This window comes from Podarcis bocagei (genome assembly GCF_964188305.1).
Source record: "Podarcis bocagei genome assembly, chromosome: 3".
In the NCBI taxonomy this organism is placed as follows: domain Eukaryota; kingdom Metazoa; phylum Chordata; class Lepidosauria; order Squamata; family Lacertidae; genus Podarcis; species Podarcis bocagei.
Genome location: NC_138127.1, coordinates 92,198,021 through 92,211,984, shown reverse-complemented (window position 1 = coordinate 92,211,984; position 13,964 = coordinate 92,198,021). Strand labels below are relative to the sequence as shown.

General features: G+C 46.1%; 1 protein-coding gene and 1 long non-coding RNA gene across 4 annotated transcripts in view; one reads left to right on the top strand and one right to left on the bottom strand.

The window, feature by feature from the left end:
* LOC308584288 overlaps positions 1-13,964 on the bottom strand; it is a 162,007-nt gene that overhangs the window by 43,502 nt on the left and 104,541 nt on the right. The window lies entirely within an intron of this gene.
* The window catches only part of LOC308583993 (uncharacterized protein), a 34,970-nt gene continuing 26,824 nt past the window's right edge, over positions 5,819-13,964 (top strand). Inside the window, exons 1-2 of one of the 3 annotated variants that reach the window (XM_081188576.1) lie at positions 5,819-5,905; positions 9,207-9,323. In XM_081188576.1, the coding sequence (XP_081044702.1) occupies positions 9,211-9,323 (113 nt within the window). In that variant the 5' untranslated portion in view covers positions 5,819-5,905; positions 9,207-9,210. Of the gene's footprint in view, positions 5,906-8,431; positions 8,449-9,206; positions 9,324-10,244; positions 10,551-13,964 lie in introns of those variants that run through there. The other 2 variants (XM_081188577.1, XM_081188580.1) reach the window with 2 other exon arrangements.

Here is a 13,964-nt window from a genome sequence, read left to right as displayed (position 1 = left end):
TGTCCTTAATTCTGCATTTGGTGTAGAGGTGCTTTGTTCTGAACCTACGGCAGTGCCAGCTAAATTTCACTGGTCACTGGTATTCCAGCTACCATGAAAAAAGAGACCAGTCTCTCTCCCCTCTCTCTACACTAGAATTTTTCTGCTGGGGAAGATGCTGTAGAGGCCCAGCAGTGTGTCAAAATGGGGGAACTTAGGCAATTTCCCTAGTTATGAAAATATGGGTGTTACAAGCATTTTGGGCTATGTGCTGTTGGAGGGTAGGCAGGCATGCAAGCTCCCCACCCCAACCTCAACCCTGTACTGAACATCTCTTAAAGATGTGTGCTAAACTATCTTCAAATGAGCATGACAGCAATTCATTTTCTTTGCTCATGTGATAAGAAAGCTGTTTATGTGATGCTATTTGTAGAAGTGGATCTTTTTGTTGATCAGGGACTGCAGGAGAAATGTGACGATGTGCCTTGGCATATTTTTTGCCTTCTGTTTTAATGAGAGCTGCTAGACTACCACGCAGGTTCAAGGTAACCCCTATTATACGTCTGGCAATTGCCTTTTTCCCCCCTTTCCTTTTTTGCTTCTGCCTTGGCTGCTATGCTGTTAGTTATGCTATTTCAACGCTGCTCCAGCCTTTTCCAAACTGCTACGCCAAAGGGATGCAGCCCATTTGTCAGATATTTTCTCTCTCACCTTCCAGAAGCATTAACCTTCATTTCCCTGCAAATTAACCTCTTACAATCTTCTTGATTCATTTCTCTCCAGTCTCCTCATTTTGGTAGTCTTCTGCCGAGTTTGCTTAGAGGGGGAAACGAGAGAAGCAATCAGCAGCCTCCAATACACAAACACCCCTGCTCCCCAGTCCAGTGCAAAAGCGGGAGAGATCCATATTCACTCCATAATGTCCAAGTGCAGAGTTGGCTCCAGGTGTCCGAAGACACTGTCCCTGGTGTCCTCTCCCTGCCATTGTTGCCAATTGCCGTTGCTGCTCCTTTTCCTCAATCTTTACTGCCAGGCAGGGTGCCCCCAAGTTTGAAGAAGACTACATGAACCATCACACCCATCTCCCAACACTGAGCAGCCCAACGCAACTTTCAGATCCTCCAAGTGTCCCTTTTTTCCAGGGACGTCTCTGATTTAGAGAAGCTGTCCCAGTTTCTGATTTGATCCCAGAATGTCCTGCTTTCCCTTAGGAAGTCCCTATTTTCATTGGAGAAATGTTGGAGGGTATGGAGTTTTGTTACCTTTTTTTTATGTCTTGGAAGTCACCTAGAGTGGCAACCCAGTCAAATGGGTGGGGTATAAATAATAAAATTCTTCTTAATATTATTATGGAAAAGGACATTCCTATTGGAGGGACTGGTGTTATCATCTCCCGCCATGGAGGCAGAGCAGAGCCATTGTGCCTAGTGGCCATGGATAGTCTTCTCCGCCCCCAATTTGTCTAATCCTCTTTTAAAACCATCCAAGCAGGTGGCCACACTGCCTCCTGTGTAGGTGAGTTCCATAGTTTGTCCTGCATGAAGAAGTATTTTGTCTGCCCTGGCTCTCCCAACATCCATTGGATGTCCACGACTTCTGCTTTAACGAAAGAAGTAAAACTTGTGTTTATTCACTTCCTTCCTCCAATGCATAATTTTTATAAACCTCAGGCATGGTACCTCTTACATGCCTTTCCCCCCTGAACCATTAAGTCCCAAACTGCAACGTTCCTTCAAAGGGGAGCCTCTCCATCCCCTTCATCCTTTGGGCAGCCCTCTTCTGACCTTTTTCTAGCTCTACAACTGTAGAATTGGAGACAGACAGATTTGGCTCGGGGATTCCTAGTTGCTGATCTCCAATTGAAATTTGTGGGATTCTGGGCACGGGGTTTGATTAAATGCCCCGTGCAGTCCCCCTGCAGCTTCATGGCAGTAATGGCAGTAATGGCAAGGGAAGCATACAAAATCCTTTAAGCTTTCTCTGGAGCACACCCGTGAGATGGATCACGATGGAGGAGACGAGGTCATTTTTGTTACAGCAGACAGCCTGCACAAGCAACATTTCAAGCACCTTCTGTTTGTAACCCTAATTTTTGTATTAAAGAGACTCCCGTCGCTGCTTCTTGCCTTATGGAATCTAATGGCTGAATACACTGCCTGCTTTTTTTCTTTTTTTTAATGTTCTGGCAGAAAAGGGATCTAAATCTTCACGGTCTCAATGATGCAGACGCATATTGGAACCCAGGGAATCGAATATGGAATCGGGGAATTAACTTACACTTCTAACTATGCACAGTCTCCTTCAGGACAACCCAGGTGTTACATCTCTTTCTCTCCCCTTAGAATAAAAGAAACCCTACTGAGGCCCTGAGTTAGGAGCCTTCTCAAGGAGAAATAACAGAAAACCTTGCAAAATAAATAAATAAATGTCTGCCACCAGCACCTATATGAAGCCTGAATTCACCTGCCAAAAGGTTCACAGGTATCTGAAATTTATTTATTGCATTTATATCCCGCCTTTTATAGCCCACGTGGTTCTTCACCTCCTTGTTTAATCTCACAACAAGCCTGTGAGGAAGGTTAGGCTGAGAGACAGTGACTGGCCCAAGCTTCAAGGTTGAGTGGGGATTCGAATCCTGGTCTCCCAGGCCCTAGTCTGACACTCTAACCCAGGAGTAGGCAACCTAAGGCCCATGGGTCAGAAGTCGTCCACAGGCAGGGCCTTGCAGAACCAGGCAGAGGCCCGGGCCAGGTAGATAATGCGCCCCCCTTTTTTTTACCCTAGGGATAACTGAGGTCTTATAAATAAGTACCGTATTTTTTGCACCATAACACTCACTTTTTTCCTCCTAGAAGGTAAGGGGAAATGTCTGTGCGTGTTATGGAGGGAATGCCTACGGGTGGCATGCCTACAGATTTTCCTCCTCTAAAAACTATGTGCGTGTTATGGTCGGGTGCGTGTTATAGAGCGAAAAATATGGTAAGTATATAAATAATGCTTTGGAATCGGAGGCCTGGTCCAAGTGGCCCATATGCCCCCCCCCCCCCGTCTGGGCCTGCTCACAGGGGTCGTTTAACCGGCCCACGAGCCACCCTCGAACTGAGCCACCCGCTCAACTAGTCCCCGTGTGCTGCGCTAAACTGGCGCAGTACAACGCGAGGACTCGCTTCCACGGCGCCAGAAATTGTGTCTACGCAGACACTGGAAATTGCGTCTGTGCAGATGCAGACACCGACACCAGAAATCGTGGGGGCGCGTGCACATTAGCAATCCGGCCCACAGAGGACTCTCCACAGGAGTGAACCGGCTCAGGCGAGGTAAACCTTGCCGACCCTTGCTATAACCTCTATACCATTGATAGAACCGGCGTGGCGCATGCAACATGCACAAGCTTCTTTGCACAATTAGCACAGCTCTGTTTCTTGGTTGCAGAAATTGGGGTTCTCCTAGCCCAGATGTTTTGTTAAGTGCAGCCCCAAGCATAACTAGTGGGTGGATGTTGCTGCGCTACAGATCATCATGGCCCTGTGTGATGCCAGAAGCAAAGTGAGATCTTTCTCAGTCTGCAGAAAAATGCTGTTACTCAGGCTTTGTTCCAGGGTCTTGTAATCACAGGCTTCAGCAAGGTTTCCTGCAGGACTTACAATTCCAGCACAGAATGCTACAGTCAGTATTGCTGATCACTCTTAAATAAACCATGCCAGACTGCAAATCCCAATAGGAACATTTGGGATAAAGGGATGAAGTGAGCGCACACTTGCTCCAAGTTTTTTGTTTTTATCGAAAGAGACAGGGATTCCCCCCCGCTGATTTCTACTCTAAACACAACAAGCTGGACCTGAGCCAAGTGTGAACATCTCTTTGAGACGGAAAACCAGCAACATCCCTGATGAAAGGCATGGTATACGAAATCTCAACCTTAGGCTAAAAAGCAAAGGGAAACAAAGTGGGGGAATGTGATATGTGCTCTGAATTGTGTAAGATACAGTTCCCCCACAACAGACTTTCCCAAACTGATGTCCATTGGCCACAGCCAGCATGGCCAATGGTCAGGAATGATGGGGACTGGAGTGCAAAATATCTAGAAAGCACTAGGTAGGGAAAGGCTGCCTCAAAATAATCATGCCAACAGAAACTGCTCTTTATTGCTCCTTCCCGCGTGATTCAGGGAAACCCAGCCAGTTAGGTATACGCACATCATTCACAATTGCCAAGGATGTTGCAGGGCCAGCCTTAACATTAGGTAAGGTGAGGCAGCCTCCCTCAGATGGCCAGTCTTGAGACCCTATGGTGGCGCTGTGGGTTAAACCACAGAGCCCAGGACTTGCCGATCAGAAGGTCGGCAGTTCGAATCCCCGCAATAGGGTGAGCCCCCGTTGCTTGGTCTCTGCTCCTGTCAACCTAGCAGTTCAAAAGCACATCAAAGTGCAAGTAGATAAATAGGTACCGCTCCAGTGGGAAGGTAAACGGCATTTCCGTGCGCTGCTCTGGTTCACCAGAAGTGGCTTAGTCATGCTGGCCATATGACCCGGAAGCTGTACGCCGGCTCCCTCGGCCAGTAAAGCGAGATGAGTGCCACAACCCCAGAGTTGGCCACGACTGGACCTTATGGTCAGGGGTCCCTTTACCTTTTTAACTACATGGTTATTCTTAATTTGTACCTGCCGTGGGCGGTTCCATTGGGATCTTCTGTTTTGTGCATAAAATGGGATGGATCTAGACATATATGAAAAAACGCTGTGAAAACGCTGTTTTAAAAAACGTTTTAAAATATATATTGAATTTCCCATTAGCTCACCCTCACCATCTAGTGTCACATTTGTATAATGCACTTAAAACACATTTAAAATGTTCTATTTGCAGCTGTATAGCTGAGTCCATAGTTTTGGGGAATTGCTCTGGCTTTCCGTGTATATTTTTGCTATGAGTCCCGAAAAGTGTGGACTGGCCCTCAAGTGCTTGCTTAAGTGCCATCCAAACAGTAATGAAGAACAGGAGCTCTGTTGGATTGGACCCAAGGCCCATCTGCCCACCACCCCATATCTTCGTGAAACATAGAATCATAGAATTGGGTCATCTAGTCCAACTCCCTGCAATGCAGGAATCTCTTGTCCAAGTTGGGTCTCAAACCCCTAACCCTGAGATTAAGAGTCTCATGCTCTACCAACTAAGCTATCCCAGAGCTGCACTCCAACTCCTTTGCATCCCAATTAATATGAGGGCACTTGTCTAGATGGTCAGATGATCAAATCAAGTCTTTGGAGAGGAGACAATATGATCCATTGTAGCCAGCAGAGCATCCTTTTAATTCAGGATTTGGCTGATGATGCAGATGGGTCGAACCCTAAAAAGTAAGTTGCACTGGGGCTGCATGTGCAACTTCAACAAATAAATTCACCTTTGGATTTAACAAACCTGCACCACTAGCTGACCATGGAAGTCACAGCATTTCGCTGTGGTCTTTGGATGAAGATCTTGCCTCTGCCACAAACTCACTCAGAGGCCTTGGGCAACTCATTGATCTCTCTCGCCCTCAGGGCCATCAGCGACATCACTGTGACTCAAAGTGAGGATAATCCTCCTCCACTGGGAGTGACCCCCCCACCCCCACCCCCACCCGTAACCCCAATTCCCTGCTGAGATGACAAGCCAGCTTTAAAGAGCCAGAGCCTCCCTTTATTGCTTCCCCTATCAGATTACAACAAGCAGGCTGTGGGGTGGTGGTCAGGCTATTTTTAGAAGCCTGCTTTCTAAAAATAGCGCAGAGATGTTTAGAATTGCGTCACAAGAGGTAATTTTATCCCCCGTTTGGCCTGACGGCCCCTCTCCCCCCCCCCACCTCCCCAGGAGGGGGTGACTACAAAAGGAAGGCGTTCTTGAGAACAAGGGGTCAGCAAGTTCAGACCCAGACAGAGAGAGGAAAGAGGTAAGAAGTCCTTTTAGGGGATGGTTGGGCCAGATCTGACCAGATCTTGTATGTCATTATTATTATTATTATTATTATTATTAGTTTGCTACCCTAAGGAGGTGGCGAATCCAGCTGTCTTGCAGCCGCCTGGGGCTTAGCACTTGGATTCAGCTGAGTTGCCCTAATTCTAGCCCAGTCACTGCCAAGCAATAAGACTGGCTTGTGACCCTGAACAGCTCCCTATCAATTCATTACCAGGAGTACCACCCAGTGGACAGCAGAGACATTGACGCGCAGGGCGCATTGATGCAGCTAATTTTGGATCCAGTTGCCCCCTGGCTCTTGTGATCCGGATGCATGGAAGGGTCAGGTTGCGCTGGCTTAGTTTTTTCCCATCTGCACCAGGAAAGAGGCTGGGACCATTGCAGGATCAGTTTTGGCTCTCCAGATGTGGTTGGACTCGGACTCCCATCATGCTTGACCATTGGGACCATGCTGGCTGGAGCTGATGGGAGTTGTAGTCCGCCCGCAACATCTAGAAGGCCTCTGGTTCCTCATCCTTGCTCTGGTTCCGTGCGATTTGCTCACATGTAAGCTGCGTGCCTTCCTGTACCTTTGAAGCACATTTGAAGCACATTCCCGCCCGCCCCTCCAAGGAACTCTGCAAGCTGTAGTTTGTTAAGGGTTGCGGGGAGTTGTGAGGTCTAAACAAGCGTCCAGAATCATTTGAGGGGGAAACAGGAATTCAAATGTGCTTCAAAGTTATAGTACACAGCCCCAGGTTGCGTACATGCTGTACATTCAAAGCACATGACACCCCCACCCAAATAATAGTTATGCGATCTGTAGTTTGTTAAGGGTGCTTGTAATCATAGGCTTGTGGTGGGTCAACTATAGTTCCTGGGGCTTGGAGGAGCTATATGTTTTAAAGATGCTTTAAATGCATGGTGTGTACACAGCCTTCATTTTTTAATTCAAAGATGCAGAGACTGAAGTCTGTCTGCATGTTAATCTCTTTGCCCTCAGAAGCCCTTGCCTCTAATCCCAGATACTTAAGGGCTGGCTGTGGTTGTTTGGCAGCGTAGGAAAGGCACTCGGTGCATGCTCAAGGGTCTCTTTATATTCTGTTTACATGTTGACCTCTGGCACTGAATTCTGCAGCTGAGCCCTTTTTACAAATTAGCTTCTTGGATGTGTCGGAGCGTTCTAGGAATAGATTTCTGGATGTATTCCTCATTTTAAAAAAAACCCTCTTCCCCTGACCTCCTGAATGTACTGCTCAACTTCCATTGTTTCAGTCTCCAAAGTGTCCCTTTGTCTTTGAAGTAGGGCAGTTTTTCTCCTGATACAAGACTTTGGGCAGAAAGCATGATCGGGGTGGGAAAATTATATGCATCAAAAACTTTTGAAGCTGGTTCCTATAGAGTTTTGGCGGTCCTATTCCCATCCCTATACAGTGCCGGCCTCTAAAAGATTGATGCTGGCTACTGAAAATTTGATGCTGGGTAGTGAAAATTTAATGCTGGTGTCATGCTTCAACACAGATAGAGGTCAGGGTAGAAAGTTTGTTTCCAATTCATAAAAGAGGCAGAAAAACCACAACATACATTTAAAGAACATGGCTTCCCTCCAAGGATTCTGGGAACTGTAGTTTATTAGGAGTGCTGGGAACTGTATCCCTTAAGGGTAAACTTCTGTTCCCAGAATTCTTTGGGGAAAGCCGGGTGCTTTAAATGTAATTTAAATGATTTGTGGGGATGTGACCAAAGTCACTGCTCAGTCGTCACTGAAGAATTAAGCAATGTACAGATGTAGTCTTAGTAAGCCATTGTTCTCATAACATATTAATGGTAAATATATTAAATCCCAATATAATAAATAACTAAGAGCCAAAGTAGAACACAATGCTAAACACATCATCTGAAGATACATCTCTGGTTTGTGTTTTGCTTTTTATAGTTAGCAACATATATAAATCCAATAAATAAAACAAATAGTTCCTTTTTAACCAGGCCTTTGGTTGATCTGATTGACATCCTATGCCCTTTCTAAAATGTGGCTCTTTTTTGAGGGGTGTGTGTTATTGGGTTGCTGTTTTTACTTTTAGTATATATATATTGTGGTTTTTATGTTGGTCTTTTCTGTGAATCGCCCTGAGACCTCCAGGTATAGGGCAGTATATAAATTCAAAAAATAAAAAAAATAAACTTGGCCTGGTGCCAAACTTTGCAGTGTGAACTGTCCTGGGCTCCAGCCAGTCAGCCATGCCCTTTCCCAGGATACTCCATTACTCCTCCCGCCACAATTTTCCATTCCTGTCCCGCAACAAACAGTGTTCCATTGGCACTAAGCATGCTCAGTCCTCATTGGGCTGTTGGAGGTTCTCTGCCTCCTGCTGCTTGCTTAAAAGTCTTTCCCCTCCCTTTAAGGTTCTCTTTGTACTTCTGCAAAGCCTTGAAACCTTTCTCTCTTGTGCCCAAACAGCGCCCTTTAGGCAACATGAGGAACGATCTTCAGAAGGAGTCTGCGCTTTTACAGACACCCATTTAAATTTGCTATCTGTATGTCCATATATTTTGATGGGGTCGTTTTATTGCATATTTTAAACTGGTTTTTAAATATTTTGTAAACCATTTGATGCTCTGGCATTGATCAGGTTGTTGTTATTACCAAAACAGCGGTGGATTTTTATCAGGGCTGCTGCACGTAGCTCAATGCTTTCCTCCCCTTCACAGCCCCCAATGACAATTCTCAATGGCATAACGAAAGCTTCACTTTTGTTTACACAGGCTTTACCAATATCAAAATCTAACAATATCCATAGTAGTCAGTTTTGTTTTAGTGTTCACATGAGCTCAGCACCAAACTAGATGTTATACGAGAACCCTATTACAGTGGTACCTCGGGTTGCATATGCTTCAGGTTACATACGCTTCAGGTTACAGACTCTGCTAACCCAGAAATAGTGCTTCAGGTTAAGAACTTTGCTTCAGGATAAGAACAGAAATTGTGCTCTGGTGGCACGGCGGCAGCAGGAGGCCCCATTAGCTAAAGTGGTGCTTCAGGTTAAGAACAGTTTCAGGTTAAGAACAGACCTCCGGAACGAATTAAGTACTTAACCCAAGGTACCACTGTATTGCACTTCCCACTTAAAAAAAAAAAAGGAGCTAGGATGTGACCAGTCTGGGACTGGGCTGTGGCCAGGTGAAAGTACCGCACTAGTGATAATCCTTTACCTGACAGAACTATGACTTAGCATGGCCTTGGACACAACCCCAGGACTCCCTCCCTCCTCTCAGTGTTTCCATCGCTTTTCCAGAACCATGACCATCTTGTGTGAAAACTGCTGCAAGCCAATCAGGACAGAGAGCTGCATCTCGAGATGCCCAACTGCATCAGTCTCCAGGCGGGAGATCAGGACCACAAAGCCATTCAGGTTAGAGACGATCCTGCTCTCTTTCCCTACCTGAGTCTACATTGCGGGCAGGGCGGGCGAAGAACCAACTGCCTCCAGTCAACCTTCTTGGTGCAAAAATCCTCCTATACATGCGTACACCATCTAAAAATAATGCTGCTGTCCCCCTTTAAAACTACCGGTTTTCCTGCTTTGTGTCCAAATTTAATAAATTTAACTACTTAAACTAATCAGCTGAGGCACACAGCTCTGCAGACATAATAATAATAATAATAATAATAATAATAATAATAATAATAATAATAATAATAAATTTTATTTATATCCCACCCTCCCCAGCCAAAGCCGGGTTCAGGGCAGCTAACAACAATAAAATAACACAACATTCTAAAAACATTTCATTATAAAAATTAATTAAAATCAAATTAATGGCAACCATTAAGCAAAAAATTCTGTGCAGATTGCCAAAGGAGGGAGTCAGGGGGACGTGGAGCAACTTCCAAGTAAATACAGTCATACCTCATGTTACGTTTGCTTCATGATATGTTTTTTTCAGGTTGCATCCCACGGCGACCCAGAAGTACCGGAAAGGGTTACTTCCGGGTTTCGCTGCTCGCGCATGCGCAGAAGCGCTAAGTCGCGCTTCGCGCATGCGCACAACCACCAGATTGTACGGCGCTTCAGGTTGCTGGCTTTTCATGTTGCGAACGGGCCTCCAGAACGGATCCCGTTCGCAACCAGAGGTACCACTGTATACATAGGATTGCACTGTAAGAGTCTCTTCGTTCCAAACCAGCATCCAATCTGCCTGCTGCTCAACTGTTCCCAATTTAAGTGGGGATTACAGAAACCATTCCCGGCTTCTGATTGGATCCCGGAATGTCCCATTTTTGGGTCTGGAGCTCTGGCACTAGTCAGCTGCCTTGTGCCAAGCACTGGACCAAAAGCTGCTTGTTTTTTTGGTCTTGCACAAGTCAGCTGGCTCCTGCAGGAGCACCAAAAACAAGCGTCCCAGTTGGGACCACTCGGATGCTGGAAGGTATGCATCTGTTATGGCAGGGATATGGAACCTCTGCAACCTTCCAGTTGTTGCCGGACTCCAACTCCCACTGGCATTTGGCCATGCTGGTTGATGGGAGTTGGAGTCCAACAAGACCTGGAGAGCCACAGGTTCGCCATCCCTGCGCTAAGGCTTTCTGTGGCTGGAGCGTTGCTGGTATTCTTTCTGTAGCCAGCAGCTGACGCTCAGTGAGTAAACACCATTAGTTCCTGACAATATTTTAGGGTTAGCAGCACAGCTGTTCCGAAGCATCTGCAAAGCACTTGCTTCCTCTGCTGGGACAGGAGATGTGCTCAACGCTAGATGCCAGCAGCAGAGCAGAGAGCAAACCGGAGCGGTTCAGCCAATGCCAAACCAGACCTGTCACCTGTGGCAGCACCGTCAACTGGCAGAGGCTGTCCTGGTCCCACTAACCAATGAATCATTGAGGCTGCAAATGTTTACATGGCCAGACTCCAGACGGAAGCTGCGGGTCCTATCTATCTCCAGGTTGCACATGAAAGCATTTCCAGCAGAATTGTAAAGTGGGAGGCATGAAATCCTCTTCCCTGAAGGACTGGCTGGAAGAACATCTGCTGGAGAGTCTTCTAGGGGAGAAGCTCAAGTATGATGTGGACCTCGTTCTGCTATATTCATGCCATACATTTAAAGCACTATGGTCCCTGCTTTAAACAGCTATGGCTTCCCTCAAAGGATTCTGGGAGCTGCAGTTTGTTTAGGGTGCTAAGTGTTGTTAAGAGCAGTGCTTTCCCCCCAAAAAATAATGTTTTGGGGTACTCTCATTTTCCTACTCATATTGAAATACTGTCCCTCAATGAGGCCAAACTTAGAATCACAAAAGGGTATGCGTCCCCTCAGAAAAAAAGCACTGGTTAAGAGAACCCTATTCCCTTCACAGAGCTACAGTTCTCAGAGTGCGTTAACAATCTATTTCTTTTCACAGAGAACTCTAGAAATTGTAGTTCTGTAAGGGAAATAAGGAGTCTCCTATTACCCTCAGCAGCCTTAAACAAACTACAGCTCCCAGAATTCTTTGGGGGATGCCATGAATGTTTAAAGCAGTATCGTAGTGTTTTAATGTATAGTGTGAATGTAGCCTAGAGAGATCCATGTCACACTTGAGCCTCTTATAACCTGCTTATTTACCTGTTATTCAGTTCTCAAATCTTTAAAGTTCCTTCCCCACCAACATTCAAGTAAAAATGTGTCTGTATGTGTGTGAACAATAATTCACAGATACGGATGCACGATCAAATACATGCATGTTATATACACATTTTCCCAAGGCTATTTAAGTTGTGTGTGAGTGTATGTTATATTATTGTGCTATACAGCATATGTAATACAATCATTATTAGCCGCTGAGAGCCTTTTCTTCCACAAAACCTGAAGATCCAAGAACAAATTTTGGGCGTTACCAGCAAAAGCTCCTCTCTCCTTTCCTCAGTGCTCAATATTAATTGAAATCTGCAATCCTAAATGTTGCAACTGGGGAGTAAGGCCCACTGAATTAAGTGGGATTTACTTCTGAATCAGCACGCTTAGGATTGTGCTATAAGTGTTGCCCCATAGGACACATTTCTACATCAGACAGACGAGGCTGCGTAGTCCCCTAGTGACCAGCAGGACAAATACCCTTAGGAGAAGGAAGTTGATTGGCTGGGCAGAATAAGGGGAGTTCATGGTTATTCTTCTACTGATCATTTCTAAAACAAAAAACAAAAAAAAGTCAAGTGTGCTGGGGCTACATCTACACCAAAGTGCACACGTCCCTGCCCTCAAGCTTACAATCAAAACAAACTATTCAAAGCAGGAAAGTGCTTGGATTAACTTTGATGGAGCAAAACCAGTACAGTGGTACCTCTGGTTACAAACACCTCAGGTTATGAGCTCCGCTAACCCGGAAGTAGCTGCTCCTGGTTGCGAACTTTGCCCCAGGATGCGAACAGAAATTGCACGCCTCGTGCAGCGGGAGGCCCGGTTAGTGAAAGCGTGCCTCAGGGTAGGAACGGTTTCAGCTTAAGAACGGACCTCCGGAACAAATTAAGTTTGTAACCAGAGGTACCACTGTGCTTTGGTTTAAACACAGTGGTGAGGGAAGGGCCATAGCTCAGTGGCTCTATAGCTCACTGTACCTGTCCAGGTCCAATCCCTGGCATCTGCAGGTAAGACACCTTTCTGAAGCTCTGGAGAGCCACTGTCTGTCTGCATAGACTAGCCTCCCGCCAACCTTGTGCCCTCCAGGTGTTTTGGACCACAGCTACCATCCTTCTTGACCATTGGTCCTGCTGGCTGGAGCTGATGGGAGTTGTAGTCCAGCAGCATCTGAGGGGCACCTGGTTGGGGGAAAGACAGTACTGAGCTAGGTGGGCCTATAGTCCAACTTGAGATAAGGCAGCTTATCCCTTTTTTTTAGCACTGGTCTCTGGGGAGATGAGTCTACTCTGCACCACCAGTTCTTTAAAGTTCCCAGCTCCAAGAGATGGGAGTGCTGACGCCTGTCTGCCAGCTTCCAGCCCCTTTGCACAGCTGAATGCCTCGCATGGCTGCGCGGCGGTTGTCATGGGAACCATCACATACAATAACTGAAGTGCATATTGAATTTCTATGCTGAATGGTCCACTTTCAGCAGCACAGAATTCCCCCCGAATCCATCTGCTCTTTTTTCCCTCCTGATCTCTAATGCTGCTGTTTCTTTATTGATTACCCTTTTTCTAAGCTCTCCCTGGGGCTCCTTTGCAAAAAAGAAAAAAGAAGAGAGAGAGAGAGAGAGAGAGAGAGAGAGAGAGAGAGAGAGAGAAGTAATGCAAAACAAACAAAAGAAAACAGGGTTTAGCCAGCTAAAAAGTAATGGCTTTCTTTAAAAAAGCAAAAGCAAAACTGAAGCATGGTCCTAGTCAAAAGATGCTTTCTGTCTCTGGATGAATTGTGGATGGTCAGATACAAAGGAAGGCAGAATCTTTGTTTCTGAGATGGGGAAGCACCTGTGACCCTCCAGATGTGCCCATTGGCCAACCTGCCTGTGGGAATCAGTGGTCAGCATCTGGAGGACCACAGATCCCTGATTTCATAGTCACAGACTACTCCTTTACTCCTCCCTCCATGAAAACTGCACATACTGTATTTTTTGCTCTATAAGACTCACTTTTCCCCTCCTATAAAGTAAGGGGAAATGTGTGTGCGTCTTATGGAGCGAATGCAGGCTGCGCAGCTATCACAGAAGCCAGAACAGCAAGAGGGATTTCTGCTTTCGCTGCACAGCAATCCCTCTTGCTGTTCTGGCTTCTGGGATTCAGAATATTTTTTTTCTTGTTTTCCTCCTCCAAAAACTAGGTGCGTCTTATGGTCTGGTGCATCTTATAGAGCGAAAAATATGGTACTCAAATCCCTTCTTTTGCACAACTATGAAAAAACAGGAGTCCTTCTGCCCCCATCTGCATCTGTTCCCCTGCTTAATATGGTTGCTGTTCTACACCAACTTCAGGTTGAGCAGAAATCCAGGCTGCTACATTCCATTCCTTAGCCAGGCATGGGGAACTGCAGGCCCAGGGGCCAAATGCGGCCCTGCAAAGCTCTCTTTCTGGCACTTGGGTCTTTCCATC